The 13,776-nt window shown below is 43.4% G+C and overlaps 1 protein-coding gene across 1 annotated transcript; it reads left to right on the forward strand.

Annotated features, from left to right (window-relative positions):
- Positions 1–467: 467 nt before the first annotated feature.
- Positions 468–5,662, forward strand: LOC147881052 (uncharacterized). Its single transcript, XM_087369744.1, has 5 exons — positions 468–636; positions 994–1,058; positions 1,149–3,422; positions 3,646–3,802; positions 3,898–5,662. The coding sequence occupies exons 1-5, from the start codon at positions 468–470 to the stop codon at positions 4,767–4,769; spliced, it is 3,537 nt and encodes a 1,178-aa protein (XP_087225870.1). The 3' UTR covers positions 4,770–5,662.
- Positions 5,663–13,776: the final 8,114 nt, after the last annotated feature.

Below are 13,776 nucleotides of genomic sequence, written 5' to 3' on the forward strand. Positions count from 1 at the left end.
TTAAGAGAAGGGCAACGGCTCTGCCATATTCATAATTCAAAAAAAAAGGAAAAAAGGGACAAAAGAGCAACGGCTAATGAAAGGGATCAATGGCCAAAAAAAAAAAAAAAAAGGGGGAGTTCAGGGGCGGCTGGCGAATAGGGAGGAGCCAAGTGGCAAAGGGGGAGAAGGAAAAGAGGGGGTTAAAGATGGGGATTAAGGGATTAAGAAATGGGATTAAGGTTAAGAAGCTTGATTTAGACACACAGTTCATCTTCTCTACTGTAGAGTGTAATAAGCTCATCAGCCATAGCCACAGAACTCAAAGCTCCGCCATAGCCGAGCTCCAGCTCCAGCTCCCTCCATAGCCATGCCTATGCCTTCCACTCCCATCCCCCCCATCCCTAACCTCCCCCCTTCCCCTTGATCCCCCCCCCTTTCCTTCCTCCCTTCCCCTCCTTCCTCTGTTTTTTCTCCTTCCCCCCACCATGTCTGATCCCCCCGGTAAAGTCCTCTCCTCCCTCCCCCCCCCCCCTTCCGATAAACGCCACCCCACCAAGCTCGCTGGCTGCGCTGGCGTCTTCTTCCAGCAGCTCTTCGATTGGAACCGCCGCTTCAACGGCAAACGCCTGCTTCCGCATAAGCTGCTCCCCGCAGGTACATTTGTGTGTGTGTGTGTCTAGACGTTGGGGGGGGTGGGGGGGGAGAGAGCCTTTGTTGCCGGAGGAGAGAGAGAGCGTCTTCATCAGTTTTGCTTTTACTCTCTCACTTTGAAATCTGCTTGTTTTAGTCTATGGTAGCTAGCTCCAGCTGCCTTGCATCTTATGAGTTCTATTTCAAGGGGAAAAAATTGTCCTGGCTACTGTTTTGTCCAAGCAATTCCTCCTGTCGGCTACATTACACATCGCTGTAGATTTGAGGATGCTTTATATTTAAGGCGACATTATACATTTCGTGGCGTTCGAACTTCCAATGAAGAATTCTGCCTGAATTGTAACTTTTGCCTGAATGCAGAGCGACCGAAACAGGTTTCGAAAAGCCAAAAAGATGACAAGGTGCCGATGGCTAAATTGCTCCTCGTAAGCCCCTGAAACTCAAAATCCTCTTTTTCTTTTGGCGATTGCTTCAAATGTCCAACCCAAATTCTAATGTCTTCAACTCGGCTGCAGATTGCTGATGAAAACAGGGGTGGCTTCCCGAGAAGCTCACCGAACGAATCTGGACAAGCTCTTCCGAAAGTTGAGACCCCTGAGAAGAAGGCAAGCAAGCGAGCACCTAGTGTGGTTGCGAGGCTTATGGGTCTCGAAGCTATGCCATCTCCAGAGCCTCGTCGAGAAAGGAGAGCATATGACGGAATGGAAGACCGGTCGAGCTACGATCTGTTGCAGGAAAGGCGCCAGGCGATGGGAAATTCAGGCCGATATGTGGAATCCAGAACTCCATCATTCAACGGGAAATTGATCGGACTCGATAAAAATCCAGGGAAACAGAATGTGCCTACTTCCACCAAAGAGATGGCTGAAAATACGCCACAGAACGAGCACGATGGGAACCTTTCTGGGGCACTCACACGTAGATTTGATGACCCAAAACCTATGTTCTTCTCCAGACTCCCCACATTGTCACCTTGTCAGGCAGAGTCCGCATTTCGCTCGATCCTGTCCCCATCTAAGAGCCACAACAGGCTGGGTTCTCCCATCAAGAGTCCTTTGGCTTCAAAGAGTACAGTCCGCTTGTTTGAAGCTGCAGCGAAGATCCTTGAACCCAGTATGCAACCCAGCATTCGTGCTAAGAATTCAGGAATCCAATCCCATGTCCGAAAACCACTGTTGGGGGATGCTGATGGAGAGGCGAAAGGCGGTAAAAAGGAAAGTCGTTTGTTGGCGGGTTCGAAATCCAAGTCATCGAATGCTCAAATTGGTAAAGGGCAACAGAAGAGCAAAAGTGTGAGTGAAGCAAGTGCAGATCAGAAGAAGAGACGGTTTGAGCAAGGCACTGCAAGTCAAGCTTGTAGGCAGGAGGGGGTGGCTCTGCAGGCAAGGACTCAATCGAGGTTGAAGCAGGAAAAAAAGCCCGGCAATGCAGGGGACTTACGCCAGGAACAACATGCTCCAACGGCGAACGTAGCCAATAGAAAGGGGGCGCCTTTGTCATCAACTCAGCAAGCGTTGCGACGGAGTGGTAGTGTAAGGGAGGAAATGCCTCCCACCTCTTCTGGGCAGCGATTGGTTCGTAGTAAAAGTGTGAAAGAAGAGAGAGCTGGTGCTAAGAGCAACCAGGATCTCACACAGCCAAGAGCTGGAAAAGACGAAAGGATAAAGCCTGATTTTCGTAACCAAGAGGAGACCAGTAGGAGACTGAGTCAAGCGGGCATAAAAAGTCTACACTTGAAACGAGCGGTAGCTAAACAGGATCGAGACCCAAGCCCTCCCAAGAGCGTTGTTCCATCTGGAGTTGTGGAGGGCGACTCTTCCAAAAGCCTGTCACACAATTCATCCGAATCAATCATAACAACTGTCCGCAGCAACAGTAGTAGCTCTGGAATTCTAAGCTACAGCAGGTTCTTCAGCTCTCGCAAAGATGGACGCTTAGGAGCGAACGATGAGTGTGACAAGAAGACGGAAACATCACACAGGAAAGGGGATTCTTCACTAATGAAATCTCTTCTTAGAAGAAGGGCAGCCTCGACTGAGAATATAACTCTCAGTTCAAAGCGTGCTTTGGAAGAATCCAATGCAATGGAAGAAAACTATGAATCTTTGACCGAGGAAAGTGTCACTACATCTGAAATTGTACCACAGAAGAGGAATTTTACAAAAATACAAGACGGATCGTTGATGTCTAGGGACAGTGTCACCGAAGATGCTTCCTGTAGTCATGATGAGGCAATGAAGTATCATATGGAAGAATTATCGGTCTCCATGAGTGCAGGTCACAATAGCAGCGTAGAGACTGCCTCGTGCGCATATTCTTCAATTGAGTGCACAATTGATGTAGAAAGTAGCCTCTCTGAACCGAGCATTTCTGTTGATGGGACAGGCAATGAACGATTAAGAGCACGGTGGGAAACCAGCAGTACTGATTTAGATACAGAGAAGAGTTCAGGTGTAGTTTGCACAGAAAATTCCATCCAAAGCAGCTGTGAATCATCCTTCGGAGATTTTGCGGACACTGCTTCATCTCATGATCATGTAGATGTTGCGAGTAGAAGAACAGCATCTGTTTCATATTCTGGGAAAACAACGGCAGCCATTCTTCAGGAGTTGCTTATGGCTTTAAATTCATCCAGGTCGCAGTTCCCACTTGAGGAGATTCATGATGCCAAGTCCCAGGACTGGAGGATCAGTGGCACTGATACTTCTACCGAGTCTGCCAAAACAGGTGCTTGTTCTAGTGGCAGTTCTGCTGATTTTGCAGCTGTTTCGGACAGCCATTTGCAACAGGTAAAGGGGTGGGAATTTTATGTTATTTATATTGGTGAGTGTTGTTTGAAACGTAAAACTAGAATGCAAGGAATGGGATAATGACCTGCACATCCTAAGGAGAGAGAGAGAGAGAGATTCTCCTAGGTCTGCGCATTAATTTAAATTCATAACTCATCCATTGCTATAGCTTGCTATGAGCTCAAATTCATGACTTGTGCATTGCTCTTTTGTCAATCTGCAGACATCAAAAGCTTTCAAATTATCTTCTCGAGAATGTGAATCTGTCTCGAATTCTGTATGCAATGATGAATGTGGGCAGCCAAGCCCAGTTTCCATCCTGCAAGGTCCCTTTCAGGAAGAGTCCTCAAACTCATCACACAGCCTCGAAGGTTTACAAGGTAAGGCTCTAATTGAACAAGATGCGTTTTCCTTTGTTTGAAAGGTGTCTTTTGGTTAACAGCAGGACTGTGCTTAATCTTTGAATCTTGATCAGGAAGGAGACTTAATGAGGCTTGTGGCAATGAAGATCTCGATTGTAAAAGTACAGTTGGAAACCAAGCAGAAGATGGTGATACTGCTGACAGCAGAAGTGTCATTGTAGATCGAGACAAACTCATGGACACATTGTCTCGTATTCATCATATAGATCTTTCCTTCATTGGGTTGCATGCAAAGGCTAAGAAAGCAAGCAAGAGTGAGGAGGAATACATAAAGGAGATAGTGGGATCTGGGAAGTTGTCTCCTGCAGATATATATTCGGCACGGCTGCAGCTATCTGGTCCTCTTATTGATCCACTACTGTTTAACAAGCTGGAAGAACAGATTCAAAATTGGGAATGGGGAATCTGCCATGAAGATGAAAATGCAGATGCTAGTATCATCTGCAGATCAGAAATGGAGAGGAGCTTCAGGAATCACTACAAAGAGGCTGCAGTGCAGAATCGGAAGCTGATCTATGATTGCATAAATGAAGCTTTGAGCTTGAAATTGGGCATTGGGGAACAAGATCTGGGATTGTCCTCTGTACCGCTGTTGCATTCATCAGCTACACATCTTTCACGAAGTCTGTGCAGACAGATTGATGATTGGAGGGGGATGGCTTGCAGCATGAACATTGATGACATGGTGGAGAAAGAGATGGACACGGCCACAGGAAGGTGGTGTGATTTCTGTAGCGAGGTTTCAAACATAGCAGTGGAAATAGAACACAACATATTCAGGGAATTGATGGAGGACTTGGTGCATGATGTGAGCAGCAGCAGTTGCAAGGTGTCCATTCCCAAATGGGGCAATGTGAGCAGTAGCTGCAAAGTGCCCATTGCCGAATTAGTGAATTTCAAGGGGCATATTTGGGCAGGATTGTAGTGACAGCTGGTCACGAAAGGTCACAAAAGTGCCCACCCAAAAATATTGCAGCTGATCACCAGCAGCAGCAAAGGGACCACAAAACCTGAAGGGAAGATCCCATTCAGGCTAATCTGCACGGCGAAGGATGGTGCTCTAGCTGATTAGTGCATCAAACCTCATTGGGCAAATCCAAGCTTGTAGTTTAGCTGATTAACTGCAGCTGCAAACTGAAGGGAAGAAATCTCTGTGGGCAAATTTGGATAGGGGCATGATGGTAGTTTAGCTGGTCAGGAGCAGCTGCAAAATTGGCACAAATCCTGGACATTGGGGCAGTTGTGGAGTTGATTAGCTGCAAAAAGGCTGCAGATCCAAAGGGAAAGGGCAATAATTGCTTACCAAATTCCTTTAGAATTAAGCATGCCTTCTTGCATCTGTAGGGCCAGAAAGTCAAAGGTGGGTCCTTAACAAATTTGTGAAATGGCTGAACATGTATGCTTAAAAAGACGAAGTTCAACATGGCCCCCTGGATACTATATCCTTGCTAAGAGTATATGTGTTATCACCCTAGGCACCATAGCTCATGGTGTTTGGTCAAACCAATCAACCCAAATCTGCCTTTGGTCAAATCAATTGACTCGAAACAATATTCAAGCATATTTTTGTCAAGAAGCATCACATTCTTTTGGTGCTGCAAGATCTTTTAGATCAACTGAAGCCTGAAAATGTTGCTGTGACTCTCACCAAGGAATATTCTCTCGTTTGCATGGCTTGATTCTCTGCAGCAGCCTTTTGCTCGGTCTCACCATCACAGTACACACAGTGAGCTTCACAAATCAGATCTGCTCTATATCCAAAGAATCTGACGTTGGTTGTACCAATTTTTTGAGGCAGTAAGGCTCACGCAACTTTTAGGGGGCTTACACATCGACATCTAATAGTGAAAAACATTACTGTGTTTGTCTCACTACACACTTAGGAAGCATTTTAATTCCTAGTCTTAGTGAAAGATGGTCCCTCCCTCCCTCTGGTTATGGTCATAATAGAGTGTTTATGATAAATTTTATTACAATTTTCATCTAAATGTGAGGATGTCCAGATGAAAACTTGTCCCCCAAAGAGTCCCAAAAGTACAAATGAAGAGGTCCAGGGCGAGTTGTCCTCCACTTTTATAGATGGGCTTCTTCCTAGATGGACATATATCATAAGGTTGAAAAGTAGATAGAACATGCCTTTTTCAGAAATAGAACATACTCAAGCAGGTCATGATTCGTTTAGAGGTGGCCTCGTATGAACATAGATAAACGAGGAGCATGCTTTCAAAAGTAGCAGGTCACGTCAATTCATTCAGAGATTACTACATTTAGTCCAGGAAATCCAATCCATTAGAGAAGGTGTTTGTGCTGTTCTAAAAGCAATATCAGTTATCCATTGCCCCCTGTAATTTTACCAGATTGAGGGCATACAAGGAATCTTGCATAAAAGGAATCCATTGGTTGAGAATAAGAAACCATTCCAGCAAGACTCGAGTTTTTTGAAAACAAAGACCTTTAAACAAAGAAAACCACCATCATGGCACATTGTCCACTTGGATCAAATCCCTCTAGAAGTTTTATATTACTCACTAAATGGAGGCCAAATGAATCTTGATTCTTATGAATATATTGGGTGAATAAGCTCATAGATTTTACCTTTGGGACCATGGGAGTATGTGATGGACAGGCAGCTTTTAGGAAAGAAGAGAATGGAACCATAAACTTGTGTTCTTCAGCAGCGCGCTCTGTATCGTGTGTGTGGGAACTTCCACAACTAGTTACATGAGGTTAGCAAATCATGTGTATACCCATTCCATTCCTCCTGCCCAAAAAGAAAGGTCCTCGTGTCTTAAGTCGTGACCTCTTTATTATGCGTGTGGACACTGCAACTTACTAAATTCTATGAGCATCATACACTGTTTTCTGATCTGAAGCTCTTGGCAATTTCTATGTAAGGATCAAGTCAACTATTACCTATTCATAAATCTTTCAGCTAAAATTATCTTTTCAGAGGACACTTTGCTGTTCTTGAAACTGCACGACCTTCATTGTAGTGTCATTTCTGCAATCGATGAGTCAAATATAGGTTCCTATTGTAAGATAGATTACCCTGTTGAGCATTACAGAATATTGCTTGAGTATTTAAACTTATGAATTGGGGGAAATTTCAGATCTCCAAAGTGTGAAATGGAATGATATTATAAGATTTCTTGAACACTGATTATATGGGGAATCCAACACAATTCTTGGGCAATTGATCAATGTACATATGAATCACGTGTTTGATATTCTTGTTTAGTCCTTTTGTTAAACGGTTGGTTCAAGCCTGATATGTGGTATGATCTTGACAACTTGAAACTTGAAGTTACTGCCTCGATTCGATTTCTTTGAGGAGTACCATGCCTTCCAACCACCTCTCAATCAGAAATTCTGCAACAGGAGATACCTTCTAATCTGCAATAGGTCGAACCTTGGTAAGAAATGACCAAACCGGGGACAATAATCCAAATATGGTGGCGAAAGAGCCGAATAAATAACAATTGCCGATTCAGTTGAAGAGTTAACTAGACTATCATTGAGACAAACTATGTTAGCGCATGCTGGATCTGAGATTAGAAGAGGAAGAAGCTTGTGAACTTCAACAGGTTGGATTTCTGAACAAGATTCTTTGAGCCTAATGGTGTTGTTCAAAAGTGGATTCCTGTAAAGCGAAGAGCCATCTGATCAACTTTGGAGCAGGGTGCTTCGATGGTAGACACTAAAAGGCATTCGTGTACCTTTCATCTTGTTGCAAGGAGAAACAATGAACACCTACAAAGAATCACACCTTAATCTTTAATCTGTAACAAAAGGACATCAATCATCATCCTGATAACAAAGCGGCGAGCGTACGGAGAAATGCACTTCTTCCTTGAAATGGCAGCACCTAGAGCACTTAAGCTCTTAGGAGGTAACAAAACATTGGCAGCCAATTTACATCGGCAGCCAATTTCCCTTGCAGTTTTTTATTAACCTGCAAGGGAAATCATTCCGTCAACAAGATAATCACAAAATCACATGCAATACTCAACATCGAGTTAACAAATGCAAGAAAACACACAGCAAACCCTTGTATCTTAATGAAGACGCCAACCAAGAGTTATGTTCATGCGTTTCTCGAAGGCATGGAAAGGTTGGAGGGAAAGCGCTCCAGGTAGGGCCGCGAGCCACCTTTTTCGGCGGCTTCGCGACTGGGAAGGGCGACCGTAGCCCTTTATCGACCGTCGAGGGCTGACGAGAGGGGGTGGCAGTTCGTTTTTACTAGCATTTACTGCACGTGCGTGCAGGTGACGTGGGATTGGAGTTTTTGCATGATAGGTGGCCAGTCTGGTCCATCTGCGTGTTGAGCACACTGTTGCTCAGTTGGCGCTGTTTGTGCGACACGTGGCAGCACGGCGCCGACAGCTAGAGTTGTCTGTCATTGTGTCAGTCTGCGGCACGTGTCTGTTGGTAATCTAGTCTCATGTCTCTTTCCGCCTGTGGGAATGGTGAGGTGGCATTTTTAAAGGCACTCACCCTACGGTTTTCACTTTTTCGGTGGTCAATTTAGTCGATTTTAGATTAAAAAGCCTTGAGATCGGACGGAGGGGATCTCGTTTCCACCGACCGTGGCCCTTGATGGTTGGAGAGAAAGAAAGGAGCTTTTCTCTATTTCGACCCTCCAAAAGAGCCGCCAACATGAAGCTCATAGTGAAGCGTATGCTTTGGAAACCCACACAAAATGATAGGAAGGGGTGCCTAAGCATAGACGAGGGGTGGAATTGAGTACAAGGTTATCGATGGAGTGTCTCCTCTTGAATCAATGGATGCCTAGTGAAATTTTGTTGGAAACTTAGTACGTTCCTCAATTAACCTATAAGTTGGGAGCCCACAAGTTGGTTTGGCAACAAGTTAGCTTATCCAATTACATCCCAACTAGTATCGCCTTATCCGGCTAGATGACTCATGGGTTAGAGCAACGAGTAGTTAGCCTTATCTGACTAGATGACTCATGGGTTAGAGCACCAGTTTGGCCACCTAGTTAGTTCATCTTGTCTAGTTAGCACACAAGTTGATAGCTCGAAATTAGGTGGTCAAACGTTATGGTTTTGGCACATTGTTTGATGAGCCACCTTGGTTTTTTCCATGTGATTGAATCGAATGGACTTAGTTCCAATGTAAATAAACCAGATGAACTTGGTTCCCATCCAATTGAACTAGTGGAATTAGTTCCCATCCAAACAAACAAGACATACTTAGTTCCCATCCAACCAGACTAGATGGACTTAGTTCCCATCTAATTGAACAAGGTGAATTTGGTTCCCATCTAACCGAACAAGGTGAACTTAGATCCCATCCAATTGATCTAGGTGAACTAGGTCTAGTTTCCCCAATCAAAGGGTCTAAGGGTTTTCCTTCAATTTCAACTTTCCCTTAATTATCCATTCATATGTAATTATGTGAATTATCAATGGTTCCCGTCTCTCATAAGTATGTCAATTGGCAAGCTAGGCGATTGGTGTCTCCCAAAGCCTTGGAACACATTTAGTGTAACAAATGCTTTTCCTTTTGCGAGCATATAGCTCTTTAATTTTAAATTCTTGCCCTTAGTTCGGCTATGTCCATTATTTACATTTCCCTAAGATAATGGCCATTGCATGTCATAACATAATGGCCATGTCATAACATGTGTCATGCCTTACAATGGCTTATGCAGTATGATGAACTAAAGATTATACATCACTATTCTCATTCTCTATACTTAGAGCAAATAAAAGATTTTTATGATCAAGTACACAATGTGGAAATTCATAGCAACATTCTTGTTGCACATATAGATGTCCATATTGGTTGCATTGGTCCTATCATACTAGGAACTCAATGGATTAAAGATTGATCCAATTTGCATTATCGTAACTTTCACCCATGGTCAATATATATTTGCAACGGAATTCCACATAAAAGTGTAACTTTAACACTTACCAGGGAGTAAAGGTATTGTTATGGGACCATATGTACAACACCATCCATGATATGACCAAATGTCCCATGGGCCATATTATACATGGAGGGGTGTAAATCTACATCCATGTGATTGGTGGATGAGGATATTGGATAGGGGTTAGATGTCGATGATGGAGACTTGGTTTCTATTTAGTGGGTGGTCACCCCCTTTGTATGGGTGTGGATCAATTCTAGCCTTCCCCTTTGATGAAGGTTGATAATCAAAGATTAATCCTTTAATTTATGTGGTTCATCATCTCTCCATCACACTTTGTGAGCTTTGTCTAGTGTGCACTCTACAACATGGTATCAGAGCCTAGTTGCTCTTCTCTCGCTTTCCTTTATTCTTGCCATTTCTAGTCAAGCTGTCAAATTTTTTCTAAAGATAAGTATGCCTAGAGAAGGATTCTTTTATCAACAAAGTGTCACGAAAACTTTTCTTCAGCAATATGCTTTCAACTTGTTGGCTGAAATTTTTATCTTTTTTGGTGGTGCATGTTTCTTGAAGGGATAGCTGACCGGTGGAGTGCCAGTAGAAGTCCTTCAAACTATTGTCACTCTTTTTTTGGGGTTGGTTATTCCTAAAAGTTTTTTTGTCGTTTTTGGAAGCTTTATTTATTTTCAAGAGTTGTTCTTGTCACTAGTTTGTTCCAAGATTCATTGGTTTTACGAAGTGATGCTTGCTTAATTAATCATCTTTCTCCAAGCAAGTGTTTCCTTTAATTGTTGTTTTCAGGGAGCTTATATGTTAGTGTTATTATTGAAGGATTTAATTGATGAGTTTTGGTTTCTAGATGGTTTTGTAGCATTCTTAGCATATCTTTTGAGGACCTCTTATTACTAGGAGTGTCTTGCCACTTCATTGACGCCTTATTGCTCGGAGGTCTATGTTATTCATAGCCATTTCTAAATGTGCATTCTTTTCTCATGTCTCTCAGCTTAATTAAGAAACTGGCTCTAATCAGATCAACTTTCTCTATTAGAGAGTTGGGAAACCTTCAAGGAACATCTTTTTCATAGTTGGTCTTCTAGGCTGCTGTTTGTTCATCATTTGGTAGGAAGTATTCTGCTAGTCTCTTGAGGATTATGCCTTTCGAAGGTTTCTAGAAGGTTACAAAAGGACTAGCAACCTCCATCACCGGACCTTGTTCATTGGATCCTTTGTATCCTTTGTTTTGTCATCTCCTTGCTACATCATCTGACCGAAAAGTTGTCTAGAACATACCAACCATGGGTGGGAGGCCAAAGCCTTTTTCTTGGGTTGGTGCTTCATATTTTGCTAGGATGAATGATATGAAGAACTTGATTCTCTCAAACAAATCTTACGATGTCAATGATTGTTACTGGTTTGGATGTTGCTAAAGCTTGGGTTGTGACAATGGCGATTAAACATTCTGCATTGGTCCATAGTTGCCCAATAGGCATTCCAACAAGAAGGATAAGATCCAATTGATTGGAAGGCACAAACATATATTTGAGCCCAAGTCACAAAGTGCATTAGGGGAGAATTGGGGTCTCAAAAGGGCCTCCAATTGGTGTTTCCTAATTTCAAGGGATTAGAGAGTGATTTGAGGTGTACTAATGAGAGTGCTAGAAGGTGTGGGGCAATGGTATGTTGAGGTGGAGGGTGGGTAGGCCTGTAGAGAGCCCCTATTGGTTGCTCCCCTTACACTAGGGACCACCCAAGCCATCCCCCCCCCTCTTAACCCATGTTTGACCCTCCTACCACGTGCACCTCTCCCACATGAGCCCAAAACTGCCTTCAATGGGATGGTAGGGCCCTTCTAGTGAATTTTTCTTCTCCCCTCCCTCTTTCTAGGGCCTCTGCCCCCCACTGTTTTGGTCCAACCTGCCAAATCACTCCATTCGAACCAAATCCCATGTATTTTCCCTCTTCCCCCTCTTTCTCTGCTCCCTCCTGCTCTTGCTTGCTTGCTGCAGCTCCTCTCTCTCTCTCTCTCTCTCTCTCTCTCCCCTCTCCCTCTCTTGTGCCTCTGTTGGAGCTGCTCTATCCCTCTCCTTCTCCCTCTCCTGTGCCTCTGTTGCTGTTGCTCTGTCCCTCTCCTTCTCCCTATTTTGTGCCTTTGTTGGAGCTGCTCTATCCCTCTCCTTCTCCCTCTCCTGCGCCTTTGTTGCTGCTGCCCTGTCCCTCTCCTTCTCCCTCTTTTGTGCCTCTGTTGGAGCTACATTGCCCTGTGTAGGAGTCCCATTCTTGCTATTGCAACCTCTACAAGCATGTTGAGGAGCAAGGCTACAAGACCACGCAATGTTGTGACCTCTTGGGTCTTCCACAACACCAGAAATGCATTGGATGAGTGGATCCCTTGCACCTATAGCTTAAATGACTGGATAGTGATGAAAGGATTAGCCAAAGGTCCACATAAGCTTCCGAAGAGCAAGAGAGGTGACATCTTGCATGAGTGGAAGGGGCACATCTTGAAAAGGATGGCTTGCAAAAGTACAACATGTTTACATGGGAAAAGATATGCGGCTTCCTCCATCATTCAATCAATCTAGGATACCATCATACTGTGAGCCATTCTATCTATGTACCTTTTTCACCTGTAAGTGTAATGAGTCCATTTGGAAATTTTGTGTTTGGTTTCTAATAGCTCTTATTCACGGTGGCAGATGTTTTCCCTTCGGACTTCAAGGAGTGGGAACAAGTTGAATCATTCATAGGCAAGTTCACTGCGATTCATGAGGATTTAGGTAAGCAAATGCATGTCGGGGAGAAGTTGGCCTCCTTGCAAATAAAGAATGTGTATTGGTATAATGCAACATACATCTTTCCAACGACATCATCAAGCTATGGCTGTCTGCAAACCATTGCACCACCACAACTTCAAGACATGGATCGCAGCAATGTGGACTCGAGGACATTGCAATCGTACAAGGACAAGATTGCAAAGGGTGTGGGCATGGCCATGAAGTTTACATTTGGATCCAAATGGGAAAGGTTATCTTGGTTTATGCCTCTGCACATTTTTGCTTCTTTATTTCAAAATATACATATGCATAGAACAAAAACTATGTGGTCCTGCAGGCGTGTAGATGAAAATGCTCTTGAAGATTTACTTGGGATGAATTGGGGAACCAGGTCAGGCGACCAATAGGGTGATGTGTTTCAATGTCACGCATGTAAAGACAATGTGGTTATTAGATACCATTTGTCATGCCGCATGTAAAGACAATGTGGTTATTAGATACCATTTGTCATGCCGAATGTTTTATTTAGCTTTTCAGTACAGGCACTGGAAGAAAACAAATGGCCAGTGGCTTCCCCTAGACTCTAATGATGAAGACAATACGGGGGTAAGTTTGTCTATTGATGTTGAAGAGGGAGAGGTCAAGAATGTGAATGTCACATCGCAATGGACTCTAAGGGATGTGTGAGAACACCTATTGGTCATGGAGGACGGCATGTTAGAGTCCTTCTACTTTACCTTTAATGGTGGTAAGATCAGCCACCGTGTGGAGGAGTGCATGCATAGTGCCAATTTCATTTCTCCTGCAACTTTGAAGATTGCTAACAATGTGTTTGACTAGTGCAGCATTTAATTCTTTGTCTGTCAAATCCTAGTTATTGCTTCAAAAGATGATGGACAATTAAATTAAAATGTTATTTCTTTTAATGTTTTCTCCTTTCAGTTCATGGTAAATGTTTTTCAAAAAATTTGGTGATTTTATCATGATTAATATTAAAATTTAGGGTTTTGATATATATTAAAGGGTAAGAGCCGTTTTTACATCACATTCTCACTTTCACATTTAGAAAGCCATAGAAACTCCCGTCCTCAGAAGTTACTCCCTCCATCAACTACTATTTGCCATGGATTCAGCTAGAACTGCATTCCATGACTTCATCTCTCGTCCTCAGAAGTTACTCCCTCCATCAACTGCTATTTGCCATGGATTCAGCTAGAACTGCGTTCCATGACTTCATCTCACGAACTGCATTTGCAGATCAT

The sequence above is a fragment of the Dipteris shenzhenensis genome, chromosome 31, assembly GCF_047967505.1.
Source record: "Dipteris shenzhenensis isolate YYH24624 ecotype China chromosome 31, Dip_SZ_1.0, whole genome shotgun sequence".
Taxonomy (NCBI): domain Eukaryota; kingdom Viridiplantae; phylum Streptophyta; class Polypodiopsida; order Gleicheniales; family Dipteridaceae; genus Dipteris; species Dipteris shenzhenensis.

What these genes read in the sequence shown, in the direction of transcription:
- LOC147881052 (XM_087369744.1), top strand. Translation starts at nt 468, where the DNA reads ATGTCTGATCCCCCCGGTAAAGTCCTCTCCTCCCTCCCCCCCCCCCCT. An exon ending in CGGACAGCCATTTGCAACAG is followed by an intron (nt 3,423 to 3,645) that starts GTAAAGGGGTGG and finishes GTCAATCTGCAG; the next exon opens with ACATCAAAAGCTTTCAAATT. An exon ending in CAGCCTCGAAGGTTTACAAG is followed by an intron (nt 3,803 to 3,897) that starts GTAAGGCTCTAA and finishes AATCTTGATCAG; the next exon opens with GAAGGAGACTTAATGAGGCT.